The 23,598-nt window shown below is 42.7% G+C and overlaps 1 protein-coding gene across 19 annotated transcripts in view; it reads right to left on the bottom strand.

Annotated features, from left to right (window-relative positions):
- The window catches only part of KALRN (kalirin RhoGEF kinase), a 615,365-nt gene that overhangs the window by 287,295 nt on the left and 304,472 nt on the right, over positions 1 to 23,598 (bottom strand). For 15 of the 19 annotated variants that reach the window (XM_033132405.1, XM_033132467.1, XM_033132483.1 and 12 more), the window contains exons 11-12: positions 12,092 to 12,283; positions 817 to 1,025 (exon numbers count right to left, since the gene is read on the bottom strand). In XM_033132405.1, coding sequence (XP_032988296.1) covers positions 817 to 1,025; positions 12,092 to 12,283 — 401 coding nt within the window. The remainder of the gene's footprint in view (positions 1 to 816; positions 1,026 to 12,091; positions 12,284 to 23,598) is intronic. The other 4 variants (XM_033132456.1, XM_033132476.1, XM_033132567.1 and 1 more) reach the window with 1 other exon arrangement.

Genomic DNA, 23,598 nt, shown 5'->3' with positions numbered 1-23,598 from the left:
GTTGGCAGAGGTCCCAGCACGCAATGATTTGGGGATAGAAACCAGCCCCCGCGGGCAGCATCATTAGCACCATCAAACCCTATTTATGCAGCACCTGGGCACACAGCTGGTTGTCCAGGGCTCGATCAAGGACTCACTGACACTTTATCTGAAGAGCTGGAGCCCTTGACAGGAAATGGAAACTTGATATTGATGCCAACAGAAAGGAGGCCACGGTGTGGATGATTCTAAGTGAATGTCAGGATTTTCTTTCTTAGTTATGGCTCTTTAGGTGGATACAGAAGGATTTTTATTTGCTGGCAGAAAGGAATGGTGGAAAGGTCATGAGTGGGTGATAAGGAACAGAGTGGGACATCACACACTTTCTACATCCCCATGGGGCCAAAGCCAGCCGTTTTTGGTCCCATTTTGTGAACTGGGGCACTGGAGTTCAGAGTTCAGCCTGAGATCAGATGCCAAAGAACACTATATTCCACAGAGACCATGTCTCCACATGACGGAATTTGCTATACTTCTTAATAAGATGTTGTTTATTTTCTGTGGAATGTTAATTTTTGTGATCATTATGTTACTTACTGATTGCTGAATCATACTGTGAATGATAACTAAAGCTTTGGAACATCATAGCTGTTCTGTGCACTATTTCATTTTAAACTCAAGTAGAACACAGTGCAGGCCTTTTTCTATGTGTCAGATGGAGACACTGAAGCTCACACAAGACCACAGAGCTGGTTGTGGCTGAGCCAAGACCGGGACATGACTTATCTCGCGTCTAGTCCGGGGCATTTCCCACTGGAAAGCACTGCCCATGCTGACCTGGCCTCGCTGGGCTCCCCCAGGGAGGGAGGCGCTGACCTGAGCTGCTGGATAAGGTCTTCCCCTTCCTTGATGACGTTGAGCGTGGCGTCCAGAGTGGCCGTCTGCTGCTGCTGGAACTGCTTTATCAGTTCCTGGACTGCATCCACGGAGTCGGCACAGACATCCTCCAGCATCTCCTTCTGAAGGTCTTCCATCCATGTCCACAACTGTGGGGAGAGAGCAGAGACTCCACTCAGGGCAGACGGGAGAGGCCAGGTCTGGGGCAAGGGCAAGGGCAAGAAAGTCCAACTGGGGTCACCCAATACTACGCCAGTCAGTCCGTGCAATGTCAGACTCTCCTCCTCAGCACACCTGTATGGGCAGGTAGTGTTTCTATAATTATATTCATCACCCGTGTCTGCTAAGTTTACCATTAGTGGTGGCATCCCCTAAGGACGTAGCTACCCTTGACCTGACTTCTCTGTAGTGCAGGGAAACTTGGGAGACTGGGAAGAACAGGAGACTGTGATAAACAAATATTATCTCATCTTTCAGAAAGGAGAAAAGGGAGGGCTCTAAACACTTCCTCCAGGAAGCTAGAGGTCGATTCCTAGAACGGTATCATCATTTTACAAACATGTATAAAAGAATGTGATGCTCCATAAGAACCTGATGAAGATTAATTAAGAAAACGCATTTTATGTTAAATCATTTTGTTCTTTGCAGGACCGCTAGATTGGTTAGAAAGTTGAATGCTAAAGATGCAGCTTATCTTAACTTCAGTATAGCAGGAGACATTTCCCCCATGATATTTGAGGTGATGAAATGTAGTCAGGATGATATTACTAGTCAAACAACTTTAAAATAGCTAAGTAGAGTGTTTTGAACTGAATAAGCACTGGAAATCATGAGGAGTTGAACTGAATTACTGAAAACTCATTTATTGATAGCTCTTCCTTATACTGAAAAATAGGTCTCCAGTGGCCACAGTGCTCCACCTCTAAATCCTCATACTGAACACTTTCGTAAATGATGGAGGGAAGGAAGAGGCTGATGTTTGCTTAGAAAGAAGGCAGCTTCACCTGGCTGGCAGGAAAGAGAAGCTCAGGGCTCTACCAGGAAAAAAGCCAATAGAGAGAAAAAACTAATAGACAAAACTAATAGGCAGAGGTGGATTTTGGCCCCTGCTCCTCCTATAACTTGTGGTGCCATTGCTCACCACGCTTTTGTGTAAAACAGGTTGGGGAAAGCATAAAATAAAACTGTTAGCTACCTTCTGGTTCTAACATTCTGTAAGCTAAAAACATGGATAAATATCCACCTCGAGAATATTATTTCATCTAGTGAGTTCTTAGTATGGTAAATCAGGCTATGGCCTTTTAACGGTGAGAAAAGAAATAACAGAGACAAAAAATAGTTTTCAGAATTTGGACAAGTTATCATTTGTTCTTTAGACAGGGGAGGTTATATATATAGACGTGGCAGAAGAGATTGAGTTGACAAGATTAATAAGTTCTGGAGGCACAGAATAAGGAGGTATAAAGAATTTCCTTCTTAGACAAGGGAGAACCTCTCTGAGCCTCAGTTTCTTACTCTACAAAATGGGAAGAATAAGAACTGCCCTGCTCATTTTAAAGATTATGAGGAGTTAATGATTTACTTATTATTAATGCTTTAAATAAATATATAGCATTATTAATAAGCCTATTGCATTCTGATGATAGCTCTAACCAAATTATTATTATTCGGTGTCCCTGTCATTTAACAGCTTGCAATCTGGTTGTAATTAGTTCAGTTTATTTTCTTTACGAATAAGTTTTTTGTTATAAAAACACAAAACAAGTTGTCCAGGCCATATAAGCTGGGATACATATTCCTACAAGTAGAAATGTACTTATTTCAAACCAGAATGAAACCAGGAAGTTGGTCACTATTGCTTAATGTTACTTCATACTTTCTGGCTGCCATTTTGCATAATGAAAAAACCCATTTTCTAAGTGTGCTAAAGTCCTTGGGTAAGAGATAATGGATTCTCTGAAAAAGTATTGTATACAGAGGCAATATGTATAGTGATGAAAAGTTTCAAACCCCAGTTTTGGTGTGTATTATATAACCCTGGGTAAGTAACCTACTATCTCTGTACCTCAGTTTTCCTTACCCCCACAGAGTTATAAAGATTATTAAGTTGCTATATATGTGTATGTATGTCTGTGTGTGTACACCCAAGAACAAGTGACATATATCTATATCTATATCTCACTTGGAAACAGTGCCTGGCATATAATAAGTGATATATAAGTGCTAGATATTATATTTAAGAAATATTTTTGATGCAAGCCCTCTCCAGTGCCCACTAGAAGGCAGAGAGAAAGTTTGAAATAGGTTTTCATTTTGAAATTGGTAAAAGCTCCACATTGAATTTGGTCCTTCAATCTGCTAGGTTGAGCTGGGCCTCTTTCTTCTGTTTTTGCTGCTGTGTCCTGGGAGGTCTAAGGAAAGCCTACAGACAAGAACGTTCAGATATTTCTAAAAAGAAAAAAGGAAAAGAAAGAAAGGAAGACGTGAAGATAAAGAGATGAAAACCGTGGACATGGAGCAGATTATTTAAGAGAAAAAAAAAGAAACTTGATGTCTCAGTGGAGAACAGGCATCGAGACAGAAGACTGATTAGGGCAAGGCTGCCACTGTCACAGGAATGAGAGAGGTCAGAGAGAGGCTTGTAGGTATCTTGAGGACTTTATTTACTTAAGACAGTTTTGTTCTCAGTGCCCCCTTGAGCTATATTAACGGCTTGGTCGCTTGGAGTTCCTTACCACCCCCCCTCCCGCCCCTTAATAAACACGTGAACACCTCTGGTGTATATCTAGAAAAGAAAGCATCATTCCTTTCTGAGGAAATCACCATGACTCATGACACTTCCTCCTCCTCATGGACATGCAAGTAAATTGTAGGGACAAAGATAAAAATTGCCAAAAAACAATAAAAAAGAGGGTGTCAATGTCACAAAGAAAAAGACGAGGGAAAGACTAGGGACATCTGAGGTCAATATCATTGGAAAATGTGTCCTTCCCCCAAATATTCTTTGATTAATGAAGTGACACTGGTTTTTCAGATTTCTACCACATTATAAAGAAACTCTTGTGTAAGGTAGAGTTAAAAACCTGCTCTGAGGAAAATCAGCTACCGTGTTTCCCTGAAAATAAGACCTAGCTGGACCATCAGCTCTAATGCGTCCTTTGGAGCAAAAATTAATATAAGACCCGGTCTTATTTTATTATAAGACCCAGTATAATATAATATAATATAATATAATATAATATAATATAATATAATGCCAGGTTTTATATTAATTTTATATTAATAAAGGGAAGTACAGTAAGAGATAAAGAATCAAGTATACACTAGATGCAGCTTGATGGAGTGTTTAGCAGCCTGATAAGAAAAGTCTTCCTTCAAGAAGATATTAATAAAATGTCAAAATTGCTAGTGATTGAAGAAATTTGACTCCAAGACAGGGAAGGACATTACAGCACCAGAGACAACGGGTTAGTGACATCTTTTTCTATTCTCCCTTCTGTAAACAAAACAAAACAAAACGTCCAGAGGGAAAGGAGTTCTTAAATGGAATTGATATTTACTGAGGATAATTCTTGATTCTGCCCTTGTCTGGCTAGTTCTGTAACCAGGGGAAAACTACTTTATTTCAGTTACTTCACATTTAAAATGAAGTGTGTGTGTGTGTGTGTGTGTGTGTGTACACACTTGTATGTGTGGTTTCTCTAGCTTGTCTCTAAAATCTCTTCCAGCTCTAACATGCCACGGTTTCTCTTCAAAGCTGACGTAAAGAAGGCGGTAACAGAAATAACCTCTCTAACCTGAACAACTGCAGTCACAACTTGGACGTCAGGACATCCAAAGTCCAGGGAGTACAGCACCAACTCAAGGATCGCTGCGATACCAAGTTAAGACGTTTACAACCTGGAAAGCTCGAGCGGCAACCCACTTGAAATTCATGACACCACGTGGACAGTCACTCCCTGGGGGCAGCAAGCTTAAATTGCAGGCTCTGAGGCATAAAGTGGACAGAAATAAACCTCAGTGCCACTAAATTATGAGGAAGGCTCAATATTCCATTTCTTAGGCTGTAATTTCCCGACTATCTGAATGTCCTGTGGATCTCCTTCTGGATATGTATCCATCTGATTTATCCCTGGACAGCATGCTAGATTGCTTTGAAAAGAATCCAAATCAGAGGGCCACTCTATTACTAATTTACTACACCAGGTAGCCAAAGAGACCCAGTCAGAATGATCTCCTACTTCAAACTACCATACGCCAATGATTGCTAGAACTAGGGAAAATCACTCACTATGGAGTGAGTGTGGGAGCTTGGTAGAAGCTACCACATATTTTTGTTTGTTTGTTTGTTTGTTTGTTTTCCCCCTACTGTTCTTCATTTTGGTTTCTCTCTCCTCGGGTATTCCTCTTTACCTTTTGCTTGTCTGGTATCTAACACGTTAGCACTGCACCTTCTCCATCAACCCACCTGCTCCCCAGGAAGAATCGCATGTTTCAGCCATTTCCAGACCCCGTCTTCTTGGTCCTTGCAGGGTTCTGCTCTCTGCTTGGCAATGCTGCTATGCTTTATGTGTTCATAAAGTCCATGTTCAGAATAGTCCACGCTGATATGCTTTTTGGGGTCTTTCTCTCAGAGGGCACATACAGTTGGGGCCCAAAACACCTCCATCCAAAAAGAATGGGCCTAATTTGAGAATTTCCAGAACCTTGGCAGGGGTGGAGTGAAAGGAGCCTCTCTTTCAGTGCCCTACATAAGGTTTGCTTTAACAGGGAAACCAGTGAATTCAGGAGAGGCCATCCCACAGACCATATCCTGCTTGCTTAGTGGGACAGCCTGAGAAAACGGCAAAGGAAAAAGGCAGGAAGGGGAAAGAGGGAACAAGGAAGGGAGAAACCAGGCAGTTTGTAGAAATAATGAAGCTTAAGGATGAGTGATTAAGAAAAGAGGTAATTTGACTCCATCACCTTCTGCTGTTTGGCTGTTCCATTTGCACAGCTCTCACTGCCACTATAGTTGCGTGACTCCTAGAGATGTCGAAAGGAGCACCAGTTCCACAAGGTGTACAGATCGTTGTTTGATTTGGTATTCACTACCCGCTTTTCTTTCTTAAATAAACACCGTGACAGTTTGGCAATTGAAGTAGAAGATGAAGTCGTTTTGTTCTTGAGGCTATTATTCCTTTTGAAGACATTTAGTTTTGGTTCTACAGTGGGTAGGTAGAGGAGCATGTGTACATGTGAGAGTCTGGGGTGTGTGTGCGTGTGTGTGTGTGTGTGTGTGTGTGTGTGTGTGCGTGTGAACTGTTTTGAGCAGGAAATAGCTTGGAAGACTGATTTCACAAGGTTAGAAACAAATGAAAATGGGCATTTAATTAAGCTGTCTAATAAAGGTCTGAGGTGATTATCTTGGCCACATTCCTTAGTTAATTTGACTCTCATATTATTACTACAAAAATATCTAAAAATGGATATTTTGAAAGCCCAGCAATTACAGCATTTCCATGGAAACACAGCAAAGAAAGAGAACTGTGTCGGGACAATCTCTGCAGTGCAGATGACACTTATACAAATGTATTTTCCCTGGACAAAGAATGTGAGGACTTGGGCAAATGCTTCTCCCTACCTTCTCCCTAGCTCTCCAGACCAGCAAACAGCCAGCTGCCTTCTTGTCTCCAGGCAGAAAGAAGACATTTTAAAGTTCAGCACAATATGTACTAATAGTAGAGGCTCCGAATCTATAAGATGGTCCCAAGCACACGCTTGTCACCTTTCTTCATTATGTATCTCTTCTAAGTAGGCATGAAAAGTTTTATTTTGGTAAAATAACACTTATTGGGATTGTTCCTGATTTTCAATAAAAAATATCATTGAGGAAGATGTATAAAACAAACCAAAACAAATGCAAAGGAAAATTAAATCACCCATAACATTCTTAACTTCATTGTATATTTTTTTCTAGTCTTTCTTCTATGCATATGATCAAAACTGTGGTCATGCTCGATATACAGTTTTTAATGTATTATATTACAAGCCCTTTCTCGTGCCAATTAATGATATTTGGCAATGTGATTTATAATGACTGTATAGTATTTCACTATATACATGCACTGTGGTTTGCTTAATGAATCAGCCAACATGGAAAATTTAGATGATTTCTAATTACTCAAGATTATGAATAACACTGCAGTGAAATGGTTAGAAGGTTTTAACCCTCCATCCAGACTCTATGGTTGCCAAGAATTCACAGAGCTGGGCCAACAAGATTACGTAGACTCTACAATCTCCAGAATAAATGAGCCTGGAGGATATTTTTTTCATATCTTCCTTCTGTTTCCACTTTGATCCTAATTAGAGTAAACCTTTTGATGTAGGAAGCAGGCAAAAGTTAAATTATGAACTTCAGCCTGGGGAGTCGTAGGAAGTCAGGTTAAATCATTTATAAAGAAGGATATTCAGTTCCTGCTCAGAAATCTCTTAGAAAGAGGGTTGTAATTCCTTCAAAATTACATCCTACAATGAAGGACATGCTATTACACATTGGCACTAATGCAAAAAGTTAGCAAATAATTGTAGGTAGGTAGAAAAGAAGAAAGAAAAGAAAGGAGGAAAGAAAGAAGGAAGGCGTTAACCATAGCTAGGCAAGAAGGATCTACGTATGACAATATTTTCCAGTAACCCCAATGCCACCCAAAGCCACTTTGGTAAAACTGAGCAGAAGATCATCCTTCCACCCACTCTATTTACTGTAAGAGGAAAAAAATAACCATAGCAACTCAAAATTCCCTAACAGACTTAAAGACTTGGCTACAAAACCTGCCTTGAGTTAAAACCCAGAAGTTTGCCGATAGAGTCAAGAGTTACTAGGCCCAGGATCAAATAGGACCCACACTTACCACGGTTTGAGGGATGGTGTGTCTTGAGAGGTATTGAACAGAATCCGGAAAGATCAAACCACAGGAGTTCTCCTGCAGGAGAGCATCCCAGGATGCTTACTTCTGCCTACTTAGTAGTTCATTTCTGCCTGCCATTCAGATCCTGGAGGAAGGCTCCCACCGCACTTCGGATTCCCCACCCCCACCCCTTTTATGCAGATTCCCACAGAGTTCAAGTGAAGAAACTGGAGTAGGTGAAAGATGTGACTGAATGGGCTTTTCCCTCTCCCCGGTTTTTTTTTTTTTTTTTTTTTTTAAAGAAATGACTGGATTCCCATTCTCAAGTAAACCTGTTCTATATTTAGTCAGCATCTCTATGTATCCGACATAGTGACAGAAATGTACAGTAGAATCTGTATCTACACACCCAAACCCGCATGTGTGCTCTACATAGGAGCCCTTGGAATTCAATGAAGCAGAGCCGATGAGCTCAGCGTGACCCTAGCACCCCTGATGGAGGTACACACGTGGTGCTCTAGTCCAGTCTAGGTGGGAAGCTGGAAGCCCCGGGGAAGAATCGCAAGGAAAAATGATGCCAGAGGTGAGTCCTCGAGTTCCTTATTAAGCTTACTGTAGAGATGCTCTAAGGATACATCTGGGAGGGAGTTTATTCTACTAGGAAAAAAAAATTGGTGTCAGTATTGTACTACTTGATTTTGTAATAATCATCATAATAATTATCACAAAGTAATAGAGAGTAAGTGATTTTCCCAAAGGCATGCAGCAGGCCTTGTGAAAATCGAGACCTGGAAATCCGACGTCCCTGATCTTGCTGTACTTAATGACTGTGTGTAACACACATGTGTGCATATGCGCATATATACATATGTATATACATGTGTGTGTACATATGGCATAGGTGTGCACATACATACACACGTGTCTTATTCTCTGCTCTTCCCAAAGGGGGCCTCAGACAGACTACTGGGGGTGGGAAGGTGACTGAGAGGGAGCATGTAGCTATAAACTCCTGCTGGATGGCTCAGATAAACAGCTTCTCCATGACAGCCACTCAGAATGATGCTTTTCTTTCCATCCTGGACAACAGTCACAATCTGTGTGGTCTGAAAGGTTCAGATCTCTTGAACAGAAAGATCCTCACAAGCACACACCCATTCGCATCCAGGCAGGACTGCTCCTAATTTCTCTTACATTTTGGGATCCCGAGGAAAGAGACTACGCTATTTTCTGAAAGCCTCCTATTTGAATAAATTCCCTGGTGGAGAAAAACCCCTCCCAGTCTCTATGTTTTGGCTTTCACGTGAAAGCCTGTGTCGCAGAGGAAAAAAAGCGTGGGCTTTGGAGTCAGAAAGATCTGGGATCAATTCCTACATTTACCACATCTTAGCTACAAGTCCCTGGGCAAATTATTAACTTCTCTGATCTGTAAAACTGGAATAAAAAGTGACAATTCTCCTGGCTGTTGATTAGATAGATAGTAGCACATAGTAGGTGCTAAATACATTGTAGTTCCCGTTCTTCATCTGCCCCCAGAATTATGCTTCTCCCCTTAGTACTATTTCATGTGAATGTGATTTTATAAGCTGAGTCTCAGTGTGAAAACAAGTCTCAGGGTCAAATAGGACCAACAAGGTTTGAGACAAATGAGGGTAAACAGTGGTGACTACAGCCCTGACTATTCCTAACTCCTATATCCCCAAGCCTGTCAACACTTTCTAAGCTAAGGTCTCCCCTCCCCATCAAGCCCTTGCTTTGGGGTTTGAAGATATAAAAAGGAAAAAGAAGAGTAAGAAGAGGGAAGAAGAGCAGAGGAGAGGAGCAGGTAGAAAAGGAAAAGGGAGGACTGGAGGGTGTGGGGTACAGTTAAGAACAGGAGCGCAGCATTTAGGAAAATGGGTAAGATCTTTGCTGCACTACTAAGAAGCTCTGCCACCTTAGACAAGTTCTTTTCTGATCCTCAGGTTCCCCATTTGAAAATATGTTTAATAAGACCTATATTATAAGATTACCATGAGGATTCCATGAGATGATATATGTGTCTGGCAAGTAGTAGCTACTTAATCAAAAAAAACAAAATACTAGCTAATATACATTAAGTGCTTACAATGAACTAAACTCAGGCTAGGTAACCTGAATTACTTCAGGCTGAAGTGCTGTTATTATTAATTATTATGATTGTCAACATCAAATAAAGGAGAAGAAGAAGAAAGGAATCTTGAATTCATATTAGAACCATAAGGGGTCATAGAGCTACCAAGTGCAACTGCACAATTTTATAGATGAGGTTACCCAGGGCCGGGGACATGGTGATTTGCACACAAGCTCACGTGGTTCTAGAGCAGCGGAATCTGGACGCGAATCCCAGCCTCCTAGTTCCATGTACAGAAGGTGAGCGATGTAGCTAGAGAGGGGTCCTAGAACCATTGTCACCCTCTTTTTTTATTATTGGGGAAGGGGAACAGGACTTTATTGGGGAACAGTGTGTACTTCTGGGACTTTTCCAAGTCAAGTTGTTGTCCTTTCAGTCTTAGTTGTGGAGGGCGCAGCTCAGCTCCAGGTCAGGTTGCCGTTTTCTAGTTGCAGGGGACGTAGCCCACCATCCCTTGCAGGAGTCGAACCGGCAACCTTGTGGTTGAGAGGACGCGCTCCAACCAACTGAGCCATCCGGGAGCTCAGCGGCAGCTCAGCTCAAGGTGCCGTGTTCAATCTTAGTTGCAGGGGGCACTGCCCACCATCCCTTGAAGGAGTCCAGGAATCGAACCGGCAACCTTGTGGTTGAGAGCCCACGCTCCAACCAACTGAGCCATCTGGCACTGGCCCATGTGGGAATCGAAGTGGCAGCCTTCCGCGTTAGGAGCATGGAGCTCTACATGCCTAAGCCACCGGGCTGGCCCCATTGCGTCTTTTGAGGATGTATTTTGCTGGCACTTCCATGGAAACTGATCTTGTCCAGCAGCACCCTGGTCAGCCAGCACCCCCACAGCCCTCACAAGGAATATGACTCCTGTGTTTTCATGCTCCATCCCAACACCCGCGGGCTCATAATTAAAGGAGAATACACATGCCTCTGGCTTCTAAGACCATTGTTAAGAATTGGGGGAGCCACAAGCAAGCAGACAACCAGGCAGGAAAACCTGGATTAAGGCTAATCCCCTTGCGTTACAGGCACTCAGTTTCTGTGGGTCCCAAGGAGAGGAAGCAGATCCAGCTTCAGGGAGCTTGCCAGACCTTCATCTGCCTGGAGAATCTCAGTTTAGAAAACATTATCTTTTCAGGTTTTTCTCTGAGAGGCACTGCAATGATTTGCATTCATTCCCACAAAGTGTCAGAAAGCCTGGGTAGTAACAACCAGGCTTCTTAATGCATTTCAAGTTTCAAAAATCAACTTAATTAAGTAGGGTTAATTTTTTTTTTTCCTGAGCAGTAAACTTTAATTAATACTCCATTAAAATGAATTCCTGGGGGAACACACGCCTGCTTGTACCTAATGAGTTCATCTGCCCAGGGTGTTATTATAGAAGATGCTAAATGTGCTTCCTCACCGGCCACTTAATTTCAGAGTGCCCCACATTAATCAGAAATGATAAACAATGGCAGGTCTGCAACCCTCCTTCTCTGTATGGGTCCCTCTGCCCTGCCAACAACGTAACATACTCCTTCTCCTCTCCCCACTTTGTGATGATTCAGGGCCAGATGTAAGCCCGGCTCACTTCCTCCTGCGTGGAGGGCACCTCTCCCCTCCTTCACTAGCTATCACTCCACCATCAGGCAGGGTGCGGACCCACTCACTTTACTATCACCCTGTGGCAGACCTCACTGAGAAGATGCAATCCTTTTTTTTTTTTTTAATGAAAACAACACACATTTGCAAACTCTGTATGTTTCTTGGCAGCAAAGATGATCAAAGTTGTGCAGGACTCTGATTCCTGACAGGAAACAGCAACCAAGAGCAACTGGGTGTGGGTTAGGAAGGGAATCTCTGATCCTCTTCCATTTCCTTTGACAGTGACTATTTCTATACCAGGGATTCCCAAATTTCTCCAGCTGCTGACTGAATGCACCAGCAGACTCCCCAAATCATCTGCCTCCGTGGTCCCCTGCTCCTTAGACATCAGGAGGAAACTTTGCCCCATATTGCTTGACACCTACTCACAGGTTATCAGAAGACGAGTGTTAATATCATCAGTCTCAGGAGGCTAGCAACCCCCAGACCGTCCAGGACCCTGGGCATACCTCGAGGGCCATTTTACGAGGAAACTGGCCTGACCCCCGCCAGCACACATCATCCCAGACGAGGCCCCTTGTCCACCAGCTGCCCTTACCTCTTTTGTGTGCGTGTGGAAGGAGACGGACATGTCCAGGAGAAGCTTTCGCTGCTCCACGCGGCGCACGAAGTCTTGGATGCGTACCTCCAGGTGTCGAGCTGCCTTGTAAATCTCCTCGGGGTCACATTCCCCCGTCTGAGCCAGCTGCTCTGCTGCTTCTAGGAGCTTGTCCGCATTGGTGTACGTATTCTGCCGGCAACAACAGGGAGGGAAAGTCAACTTGCAGTCACGAACAGAGCTTTGCGCCTTCCCCAGCCCACCCGAGGCTGCCCGGAGCTGGAGCGCAGGGCGTGGGCTGAGCTGACAGCTCCCTGATCTGGCACAGCAAGCTGAGTGGAGCCTGCCCGCCCACCTCGCAGCAAGCTAGCAGCCTGCTTGGCAGCTTGGCACAAGCGGGCACTAGCTAGGTGCCTCCTTTGTCCCTGGGATTCCTCAGAGGTGGAGCACCCCTGGAGAGAAACAAGGAGACATGCGAGACTCCTCATTCCCCATCCACTCCCTCTCCCCTCCACCCTTACAAAGATCCATCATTGCCCTCACACCTCAGGCTGTAAACTGACAGAGTCGGGGATACCTCATCCACAGACCGGCTGGCTGTCTAGTGAGAACACCAGGGAAACAAGCACGGGGAGACTTGCTTGACTCCCCGCCCAAGTTCCTCGTAACTACCAGTGTTTATCTTTTGGAACAGAGCTATCTCTTAGGAGGGGAAGGGGCCAGCGACTCGGGAGCTGACAGAAGGAAGCAGCCGGCGTGCTTGCGGGGATGCAGGCTAGTCCCTGCGTGCCCAGGGAAGGCTTGCTGCTTGCAGCAAGGGTGGGAAGGAGTCTGGGGATCTGCTTACTGTCAGCGACGGAGTGACATGCCCATCCACACACACCCGCTCCTTAACCCCTCGCGGCACACACTATCGTGTTCTCCAGAACATTTTAAAAGCAAACAACTTATAATTATTATTCATCGGGATGGGAGGCACTGCCTTTATAATAGCTATTCCATACATGCCATAGGTACAACTTTTCCTCAGCAGGTTTCTCTTAAAAAACATCCTGATAGTCACTGATTTGGAGCTAGTGACTCAGGTGTACATTGTACTTCTTATTATCCCTACTGTCACACAATGCCCTAGAGAGTGGGGAACAAGTGGTTACTGGTGACGACTTGAATCTGGGAGCAGGAACAGTCAGTATCAGAGGCAAAGCGAATGGAGAACTGACCTGGGTTTCTGAGCAGTGGCTGTATGGTTCTTCACTTTGCCCAGGGAGCAAAGTAAACTCCCTGGCCTCCAGTCACAAAGTAAACACCTCCAGTCTTTCGGACTCACCTGAAGACCTGGGTGTTAAGGGTTGAATGGTGTCCCTTCTAAATTCATATGTTAAAGTTCTATCCCCCAGTACCTGAGAATGTGCCCTTATTTGGAAACCAAGTCACTGTAATTAGTTAAGACTCTGGGGCAGAAGCTGTTGTCGATTTGGTCAGATGGTAGGCAGAAGCCTGTTGTGATCTTTGCCCCAATTTGGATGAGGATGGATAAGGGTGAGAAGTCACTTATTATTTAAAAGAGCTAGTGTGGACTGGTAAACATGACTACCAGACGACCAGGAGAGAACTCCTTTCCTGATAATTATTTTAATTTTTCCTGGCTGGCATGGCTGGAACCAATGGGCAGTGAGAAGAAAGGAGCAAACGTACACAAGCATTAAAGGAAAAGGACACGGAAGTGCAGGTACAGGGGACGGTACAGACTTGTCTCCGGATCTTGAGGTCAGTGAATGGCAGGCAGGCAAATCAAGGTAATACCCCAAACCTTACAGTTGAATAATACTTTACAGTTGACAAATAAATCTCTTTTACCTTCTTTCTTTATCCAATCTGGGGCAGATCTGCAGAGAATTCACCTGTGTGTGTGAGGTGGATGAAACTACCTGACATTGGGAAAGAACCACCTGAAAGGATTAGAGGTAATGGCGCCTGGTACTCACACAGGACTCGTGCCTGTTCCCACCTGGCAGACTGGAAAACCTCATGATTCACAAGGTATGGGGTAGAGCACTCAGAAGAATGTTGCCTCAGTAGGGGTAAATAACTAGCCTTAGACTGTGCACTGCTCTGGTCTCACCTAACAAATTTTAAAAGAAAGACCTGAAAATATCAAACTTTCTTCAAGTAATTTAACTGTGTCCCAGAACAAAGCTTAAAAATATTATAGAAATACAGAAATACTTAGCAACCAACAAGGTAAAATTCACATGTGTTGTCTAGTAAAAAATTACCAGGCATGTATACAAAGAAATAGGAAAATATAACCTCTAATGAGGTGAAAAAAATCAATCAAAACTGACATAGATGTTAAAATTAACAGATAGGGAATTTAAAATAGTTATTATAACTATTTCATATGTTCAAAGAGTTATGTAGAAAAATAGAAGACATAAAAAAAAAGACCTTGCACCTCTAGAGATGAAAAATATACTGGATGGTACTAACAGCAGGTTAGACATTGCAGAAGAAAAGATTATGGAACTTGAGAATGTAGCAATAGAAAGAATTCAAAATGAAATGCTGAGAAAAAAAAGAACTTAAAAAAATGAAGCATTAGTGAATTGTGGGACAACTTTAAGCAGGCTAATATACATTAACTGAAATCCCTAAAGGAAGGAAGGAGTGGAAAAAAAGATTTGAAGAAAAAAATGACCAAAATGGCTCCAAACTTAATGAAAACTATAAATCCACAGATTCAAGAAACTCAACCAACCCTCAATGCAAGAATCATGAGGAAATACCAAGGCACATAAAAATCAAATCAAATATAGTGGAGGGGGGGAATGAAAAGGAAATCTTAAAAGTGACCAAAGGAAAAATGACATGTTGTACACAAAGGAACAAAGATAAAGATGACAGCAGACTGCTCAGCAGAAACAATGCAAGCAAGAAAACAGTGAAGCAACATTTTTAAAACCAATAAAAACTGTCAACCTAGAGTTCTATGCAAAGCACAAAAATTTTTCCAAAATAAAGGTGAAATAAAGACATTTTAAGGCATACAAAAGCTGAAAGAATTCTTCACTAGCAGACTTAAATGACAAGAAATGTTAAAAGAAATCCTTCAGGAAGACAAAAAATGTTAACAGATAGATATGCAGATCCACACACAGGAATGAAAAGCACTGGAAATTCTAACTATATGAGTAAATCTATAAGATTTTTTTCTTATTATTTAAATCTCTTTAAAAGATAAATGTTTAAACGAAAATAATTAATATGTAGTGTGGGGTTTATAGCACATATATAAGAAAAACATAGAACAACAATATCACAAAGGCCAGGAAGGGAGAAATAGAAGTATACTATTGTAATGTTCTTATACTGTTATATAAGGTATCATAATATCATTTGAATGTAAACTGTTATAAATTGGTAACCCATTCTATAAACCCTAAAGTAACCATTAAAGTAACAAAATAAAGAGTTACAGCTAATAAGCTAACAAAAGAGATAAAATGGAATCATAAAAATATTCAATTAATCCAAAAAGGAAGAAAGAGAAAAAGTAACAAAGAATAGATGAAACAAATAGAAAAAAACTAACAAAAATAGATTTAAACTTAAACATATCAATAATCACATTAAATGTAAATTGTCTAAATACCACAATCAAAAGACAGAGATTGTCAGATTGGATAAAAAGGTAAGGCCCAACCATTTGCTGTCTACAATAAATGCACTTCAAATGTAAAGACACAAATAGGTTAAATGTAAAACAATAGACAAAATATAGTATGATAACACTTATCAAAAGAAAGCTGGGGTGCCTATATCAATATTAGGCATAGTAAATTTCAGAGCAAATAATATTACCAGGAGAAAAGAAGGTCATTTCATGATTATAAAGGGGTGAATTCACGAAGAGGATATAATAATCCTACACGTTTATGCACCAAATAACAAAGCTTCAAAACACATGAAGCAACCTGATAAATTTGCAAGGAGAAATAGACAAATCCACAATTATAGAGATTTAATGCCCCCTCTCAATAATTAATAGAACAAGTAGACAAGACGTTAGTAAGGATGTAAGAGATTTCAAAACTCTCAGTCAACTTAACCTAACTGCCATTTATAGAACATTCTACACAACAACAGCAGAACACACATTGTCTTCAAGTGCTCACAGAACATTAACCAAGATAAACCATATTCTGGGTCATAAAACAAGTCTAAAGAAATTTAAAAGGATATGAATCATATAAAATATTTTCTCTGATCAGAACATAATTAAATTATAAATCAATAGTAGAAATATATCTGCAAAATCCTCGGAATCAGAAAATAAGTAACACATTTCTAAATAATCCAAGGGTCTAAGAAGGCAGTATCAGTTTACCAGATGTCTACAGTGTGCTAGGCATTGTGTTAGGCTCTTTATATACAGTACCTCTAAATTTGGAGATCAATCATAAACTAGGTATTAATTAATTTCATTTTATAAATTAGAAAACCAAGACTCAGAGAGGAAAAGTAAGATGTTGAAAAATGTTACATAGCTAGAAAATGGTGGGCCATGTCTCTCTGAGTGTAACCTCCAGGCTTCATTGAACAATGAACCTCCCTGACACCCAACGTAAAATCTCCATTCCCTCTGCTTCTCTGTTACTTTGCATTATACTCATTCTTATGCCTTTAATTTTAAAATTACAACACTGTAATTGTTCATTTGCAACTGCCATTTTTCTTTTTTGGAACACTCTTCCACTGTGTACATGTTGACTTTAGAGAGAACTGCATTCTCCTTGAAGGAAACAGTCCCATCTTACTCATTTTTTCTATCTCAGCTACTCATTGATGTACAGTAGGCACAGTGCCCTCCTTTCAATATGCACTCAGCCAAAAGACTCTGTAGCCCAGCATCTTGTCAGCATAAGACTTGGAAATGGATGTTTACCTTATCTCCTAATATAGGTAGTTTCCAGTTTAAGAATGAGTAGTGATCCAAAAGTTCCTTTGTAAGCTTATTTAGCACTGGGAAGTATTTTCCATGTAAATGGAAGTTAGAGTCCCAGGAAAATAAAAAGAAATTCAGTTGAGTATATAATAACTTTAAAATACTGATATAGCACATCATGTACAATCAGCCAAATTTTATAACTAGGGGATATAGGAAATGCTTTTCAGTTTTCATCCTGGAGCAGCAGGCACACACTTCTCCTCCATCTGCTGGCTCTGGCCGGGGAGGCGGGGTTGGACTCTGGCAATGGCAAAGTGGTCTTTGGTGGAAGCGGTGGGAAGGAAAGGAGGAAACTACTTCTTGGTACCAGTGATTGGTTAACCCATCACAACACACCTGCTGGAAGGACATCTTCCTAGGTGTCCCGAACAAGGGAAGAAACAATAGTTGTGTCCATTAGGGTAACCTGCCTGTCCACACAAGGAGTGTTTAATGAGGAGTCCCGATCAAATGCTCCTTAAATTGGAGAACTGTCTGTACAAATCTTCAGTCTACTAATTGGGACTGATACCAAAAATAATTACAGCAGATGCTGCTACATCCTCACACAAACAGTTTGGGTGCTGAAATTATCTCTGGGAACCTAAACACGGCTTTACCTCATTTACATATGCAATCAGCACCTCACCCCATTCTTATATACGTCTCTACTTGCTAGAGAGCATTTTCCTCTCTAAAATGCTTCAGCATCTTTTCCTGTCAATGACAAATGGTATATTTTCAGAACTCTACATTTTTTTTTTTTTTTTAGATTTTATTGGGGAAGGGGAACAGGACTTTATTGGGGAACAGTGTGTACTTCCAGGACTTTTTTCCAAGTCAAGTTGTCCTTTCAGTCTTAGTTGTGGAGGGTGTCATTCAGCTTTAAGTTGTTGTCCTTTCAGTCTTAGTTGTGGAGGGCGCAGCTCAGCTCCAGGTCCAGTTTCCCATTGCTAGTTGCAACGCAGCCCACCATCCCTTGTGGGAGTTGAACCGACAACCTTGTAGTTGAGAGGATGCACTCCAACCAACTGAGCCATCCGGGAGCTCAGCAGCAGCTCAGCTCAAGGTACCATGTTCAATCTTAGTTGCAGGGGGCGCTGCCCACCATCCCTTGCAGGACTCAAGGAGTTGAACTGGCAACCTTGTGGTTAAGAGCCCACTGGCCCATGTGGGAATCGAACCGGCAGCCTTCGGAGTTAGGAGCACGGAGCTCTAACCGCCTGAGCCACTGGGCCGGCCCAGAACTCTACATTTTTTTAAGTAGTTTTATTTTCCTACAGTCTAACTTTTATGTGTTTAAGAATATACCTAAGGTTAGGAATTCTGAGAAAAGCATAGCAGTTGTTCTTCGAGAGGGTGTTCTCACTTTTACTGATTCCTTTTGTTTCCTTTTAATCCTCACTAACCCTCTTCATTCACATGTTATGCTTTAAAGAAACTTTCATGTATTTCCTCTCAGCTGTAGGCTGGAAGCTGACAATCTGGTCACTCTCAGGCAAGAGAGTAAAAGAAAAAATGAGAATTAACTGTTAGCATGTTATCTATTTAATATAGTAATAAGGACAGCGTAGAAACACCTTGTTTGGGGACCAAAAGACAGAGGCAATCTTAGAGGTTGCCAATATAGGTTACAAGGTATGACCTGACAGAAAACACCAGGTCCAGCTTCTAAAAAAGGACCAGTCAGGTTCCAGAAAATGTGGCCACTCCTAGGGGACTGAGAAACAAAGCAAGGAAGGATTTTTCTCCCCGACCCTCCCTGCCTGTGCCGCCAGGGCATGGAGAGCAGCTGAAGACAGAGTCAGGGCTGGGAGAGCCAGGACTGGTGCTTAGATGCCAACAAAAAGAAGATGATGCAGACAGGAAGTGGACTAGTGGCCAGAGCTCGGCCCAGAGCTGCAGCATCTATTTACGAGCTAAAACCCAGGGGAGTACCACGTAGACACAAAGCTCTGAAGCCTGCGGAGGGAAGCATTTAATCTGCTTCCCATTGAGTAGGCCCCAGATGCAGCCAGCTGGCATCCACATTGCTGCCAGGAAGCAGCCCACCACTCTGGAAATTGGGTAACACAGGCTCCACCCACGCCACCTTTGCCCTCCCTCCCCCACCTTCATTCAACCCCAATGGGCAAAATAATGAAGGGGAACATGGAACCACAGCAGAAGAATGTGGACAAGTAAATTTTCAAAGTGAAGAAGGTAGACCTAAGTGTTCCAACATGGATACATGGATTTCCAGTTGCCCTGGCCCTGCAGAAGTTCATTCTCACGTGGAATTCTTAAAGCCAAAGAAACAAGCAGTTGGTGAGACAGCATCCCCATGGAATGAAGAAGAGTAGGGCCACCTGCTGCAGGGTTTGGCAATTAGAGAGATATGGGGGGAAATGTACCCAGAACAATGTTCTCTCTCAAAAGATGTTACTTTGCAGTGTTGCTGTTTTTCCTGTTTTCCGTATTCTATGTTTGGCTGTCAGTGGGAGGCAGTGGGCGAGAGAAGGAGAGCGAGGCTTTAGAGAGACAGGACAGTTGGCTTGAATGTGCTGCTGAAAACCTTGGGGTTTGTGAATTTACGTTTCTGTCTGTTTCACCACTGAAGGGGACGGACAGGGAAAGGCTGGGCCTGACCCAGGAAAATGGGGGTCAGATGATGAGGTGAACAAAGCAGAGGGTCTGGCCACACGTCTGCTTCTGCCCCTTTAGCGTAATGTTCCTCAAGCCCTTTCAGCCTCTCTTAGTCGCCTATAGCCATGTATGTCCAGGGCTGCCCACATCTGCACGGAGTCCAGTGCCGCTGACCTAAGAACCTAAGGAGGGTCACCGACCCTCCTTGCTGGTGGCTTTCCTGCTCACTTTCCACCTTTGCAGACCCTGGACCCCTCCTACCTGTTCTGTTCTTACCGTAGCTAACTTCCCTGAGTTTGATCCACAGATGATGTGGAACAGGGTTTCTCACCAGCAGCACTATTAACATTTTGGAAAATTCTTTGTTTGGTGGTGGGGGGGGGGCTGTAATATGTTGAGTCCTGTCCCTTTAAAAAGATATGCTGAAGACTTAACCCCCAACACCTGCGAATGTGACCGTCTTTGGAAATAGTGTTGCTGCAGGTATAATTAGTTACGGTGAGGTCATACTGGGATTGGGTGGGCTTTAATCCAACGTGACTCGTGGCCTTATAAAAAGATGGTTATGTGAAGACACAGACACAGAGCGAGCACCGTGTGATATAAAGGTTGACACGGGTGACACAAGGGAATGCGAAAGACATCCAGCAAACCGGGAGTGGTCAGGAGAGAGGCCTGGAACAGACTGTCCCCCACCGCCCTCAGACTGCCCCCACCGCCCTGCCGACACCTTGATCTCGGACTTCTAGTGTCCAGAACTGGGTAATAACACATCTCTGCTGTTTCCAGCCACCTGTTTTATGGTCCTTTGTCACAGTAGCCCTAGAAAACGAATACAGGGGCTGGTCTGCACACTGTAGGATGTTTAGCAGCATCCCTGGCTTTGCCCACAGAATGCCAACAGCAACCCATTCCCTAGATGTAATAACCAAAAATGTCTCCAGACACTGCCACATGTCCCCTGGGGGGCAAAATCACCTTCCAGTTGAGAACCAGGGTTTTAGGCCCTAAGACCACAGAGGAAGCCCAATGAGGGAGACCATGCAACGTCCTCAGCTTACAGTGGGTTTCTGGTAATCCTGCAGGTGGAAGAAGCCTTAGGGGATCATCTAAGCCTGTGGTTCTCACAGGACAAAATGGGGACGGGGGTCCGGAAAGAAGCTTCAGGGAGAAAAGCAATGCTCATGCCCTCCCCCAGCTTACTCAAAGCAGAATGAACCAAGGGTCGGGTTGGGGCGTGTCTGCTGGCATATGTTTTTGAAAGCTCCCCAAATGACTATAATTGCAGCCACTGTTTAAGGTTGAAACCACCCATCTAAGGGCAGGGCTTGAAGCCTGGCCTGAAATGCTGAGCTGAGAGAAATCTAGTCTTTTGCCTTCCAATGGTTACAGGCTTTGAGTGAATGGTGATGCTCCTGAAGACCAGAAAAACCTGAGAGAACCAAGGACTGTACTGGATTCACACTTTGCTTCGTACTTTCAATACAGTAACTGTGGTTTATAAAAGTAAAAATTAGAATAATCAAAATGTCTAACAATAGGGGGAGTGGTTCTCTGCATTGTGGTACGGCCACGCGATGCAGTCATTACAATTATGTTTTGAAGACTATGTAGTGATCTGAGGAAGTGTTCCTGATGTAAAATTATACAAAGAAGTCAGGACAAGCCAAACTATGGTTCTGATTCTATGTATCGATCAAGGGATTGATCGAAAATACTATTACTAACAATGATGGCTGCCAGTTTTGGATCCACTTACAAACACAACATGTGGTAGATTATGCTAATATCACGTTGCAGACATGAAAACTGAGGCTTGGAAAGGCAAAAGAACTTGAGTTAGCTCACATTGCTGGTGAATGGCAGATGCCAGTCTGGAATTCACATTTACTTGACCCTGAGCAAAACATTCTTTGCAATATGCTGTGCTGAATGGAAATCTGCCAGTACACATTAACAGTTTATATATCATTATTTCTGAGTGATATTAGGGATGATTTTTCTTCTCCCCTATTTTCTGGTTTTCCAAATGTTCTCTGTGAACATGTATCAATTACATAATCAGAAAAAAATGGAGAAAGCATTTTAAGTATAAAAATTACATCCAGGGAACGCTTTAGAAATTATTCCAACAAAGACCCCCCCAATTTTTTTATTTACATGTTTGCTTATTTTTGTGTAAGAAGAAAGATGTGCAAGATAATTGATTATCTTGAGAGAGAGAGAGAGAGAGAGAGAGATTGGGAAGTGGGAGTGCAGGGATAATTAGTATTTTTATTTACATATCTTTGCAATGGTTCACTTGTTATTACAACTAACAGGAATCTTTTTCAAAATTTGAAAAATACCAAATAAAAGACATTTTAAAGGAAAAGAATCCAAGATATTTTTGTCAATTGAGAGCATTTAGAAATATAATGTAGTTTGCTTAGAGACGGATGCATTTCCTAGTACTGAGATCTGGAAGATACTAATGCTTGACCAGTCACAGTGAAATCAAACCCTCACAAAAAAACATAAAATTTCTCTGTAGTCAGAGATTTCATCTTTCTCAGTTTGGACTTTATGACATTGCTCAGCATAGGTTAGGAGAAACAGGATTTTGGTATGACATATATGCAAAAAAAAAGAAGAAGAAATTCCTGTTAAAAATAACCACGTATGAAATCCTAAAAATTATTCCCCCTGGGCACAGTGACAGCATCAGCTACCCACGACCCAGAGTTGTTTTCTGCAGCAGTCAGAAGTTAAAGACATGTCAAATTTGAAAACAGTAGAAAGTGAGGCAGGCTCTTAGACAACCCCCTAAGAGCCTCTGTCTGGAATGGGCTGCATGGTTTGCTGGAAGACCTTCCCTGTCACCATCATATAAATATCAAAGCCCTAATGCCCAGAGCATGGAGCTGACAGCAGCAGAGTGACAGGCAGGAGCCAGCTCTTGGTTGCCTCTGTGTCTGAAACGGACAAGCAGAGGCGTATTGACATGCTGAGGGCCCTTCAAATAAAAACCAGCAAAATAAAGTTGAAGCGATACAAAAACGAAAGGGATAATAGGAGAGACGTAATTCCAAAAGAATCAGCCTCCGTCTTCTAATCTCACTGGTCCACTCTGGGTCTGGGGTTTCAATGGCTTCAGAAAGCCCAAGTCACTTCCATCTCACCCTCCCCAGGTGTACCATGGGAATGTAGGCCAGCCCTGGGACACTGTTGGGAGGGACCCTCAGGGAAGGCAAAAGGGAAACCTTAGCCTCTGCAGTGGCCCTGGATGTGTCTCGACTCATGACTGGAATTAGTGAACATTGCCATGAGCCCTGAAACATCAAAAAAGCAACAAAAACCGGTGACATATGTCAGACTGTTTGGTACACGAGGCATGGAAAGTTTAAACTGTATTTCAGAAAGTTTACCATCAACAGAAATGAAATTTGAAGTTTCAACATGAGTGCTAGGGTTAAGCCTTGTCTCCCTATGAAGGTAAATTATGTAGAACAGTTCATTCTCCGAGGACTAGAAAGAAATGAGGTGTGACAGCAGTACAAAGTGGTGACAGAATGCCGAGGGCGCATCAGGTCCCAGAACAATGGGATACGATGGAGACTTCTGGAGAAGTTTTCAGAAGGAGGCCAGTTTTTGAGCCAACTTTAGAGAATCTGAGAAGTGAAGGCAAAGGAGAGGAACCTGCCAGGCCAGGGAACAGTTCAGGCAAAGGTTCAGACTCGGGAGTCGGGAAGATGGACATGAGGGGCGTTGGCAAGGAACTAAGAGAGATCAAGTCCCGGGGGCTTTCTTCCACAAGCCGGGGTTGGTGACAGAAAGCCTGTCACCAATCAGGAGGAGCTAATGGCTTTTCAGGAAGAACAACCCGTCTGTCCTCAGAGAAGCCGTTCTGCAGTCA

Source organism: Rhinolophus ferrumequinum, chromosome 2 (genome assembly GCF_004115265.2).
Source record: "Rhinolophus ferrumequinum isolate MPI-CBG mRhiFer1 chromosome 2, mRhiFer1_v1.p, whole genome shotgun sequence".
NCBI classification, from domain to species: domain Eukaryota; kingdom Metazoa; phylum Chordata; class Mammalia; order Chiroptera; family Rhinolophidae; genus Rhinolophus; species Rhinolophus ferrumequinum.
This window is presented reverse-complemented; position numbering and strand designations above follow the sequence as displayed.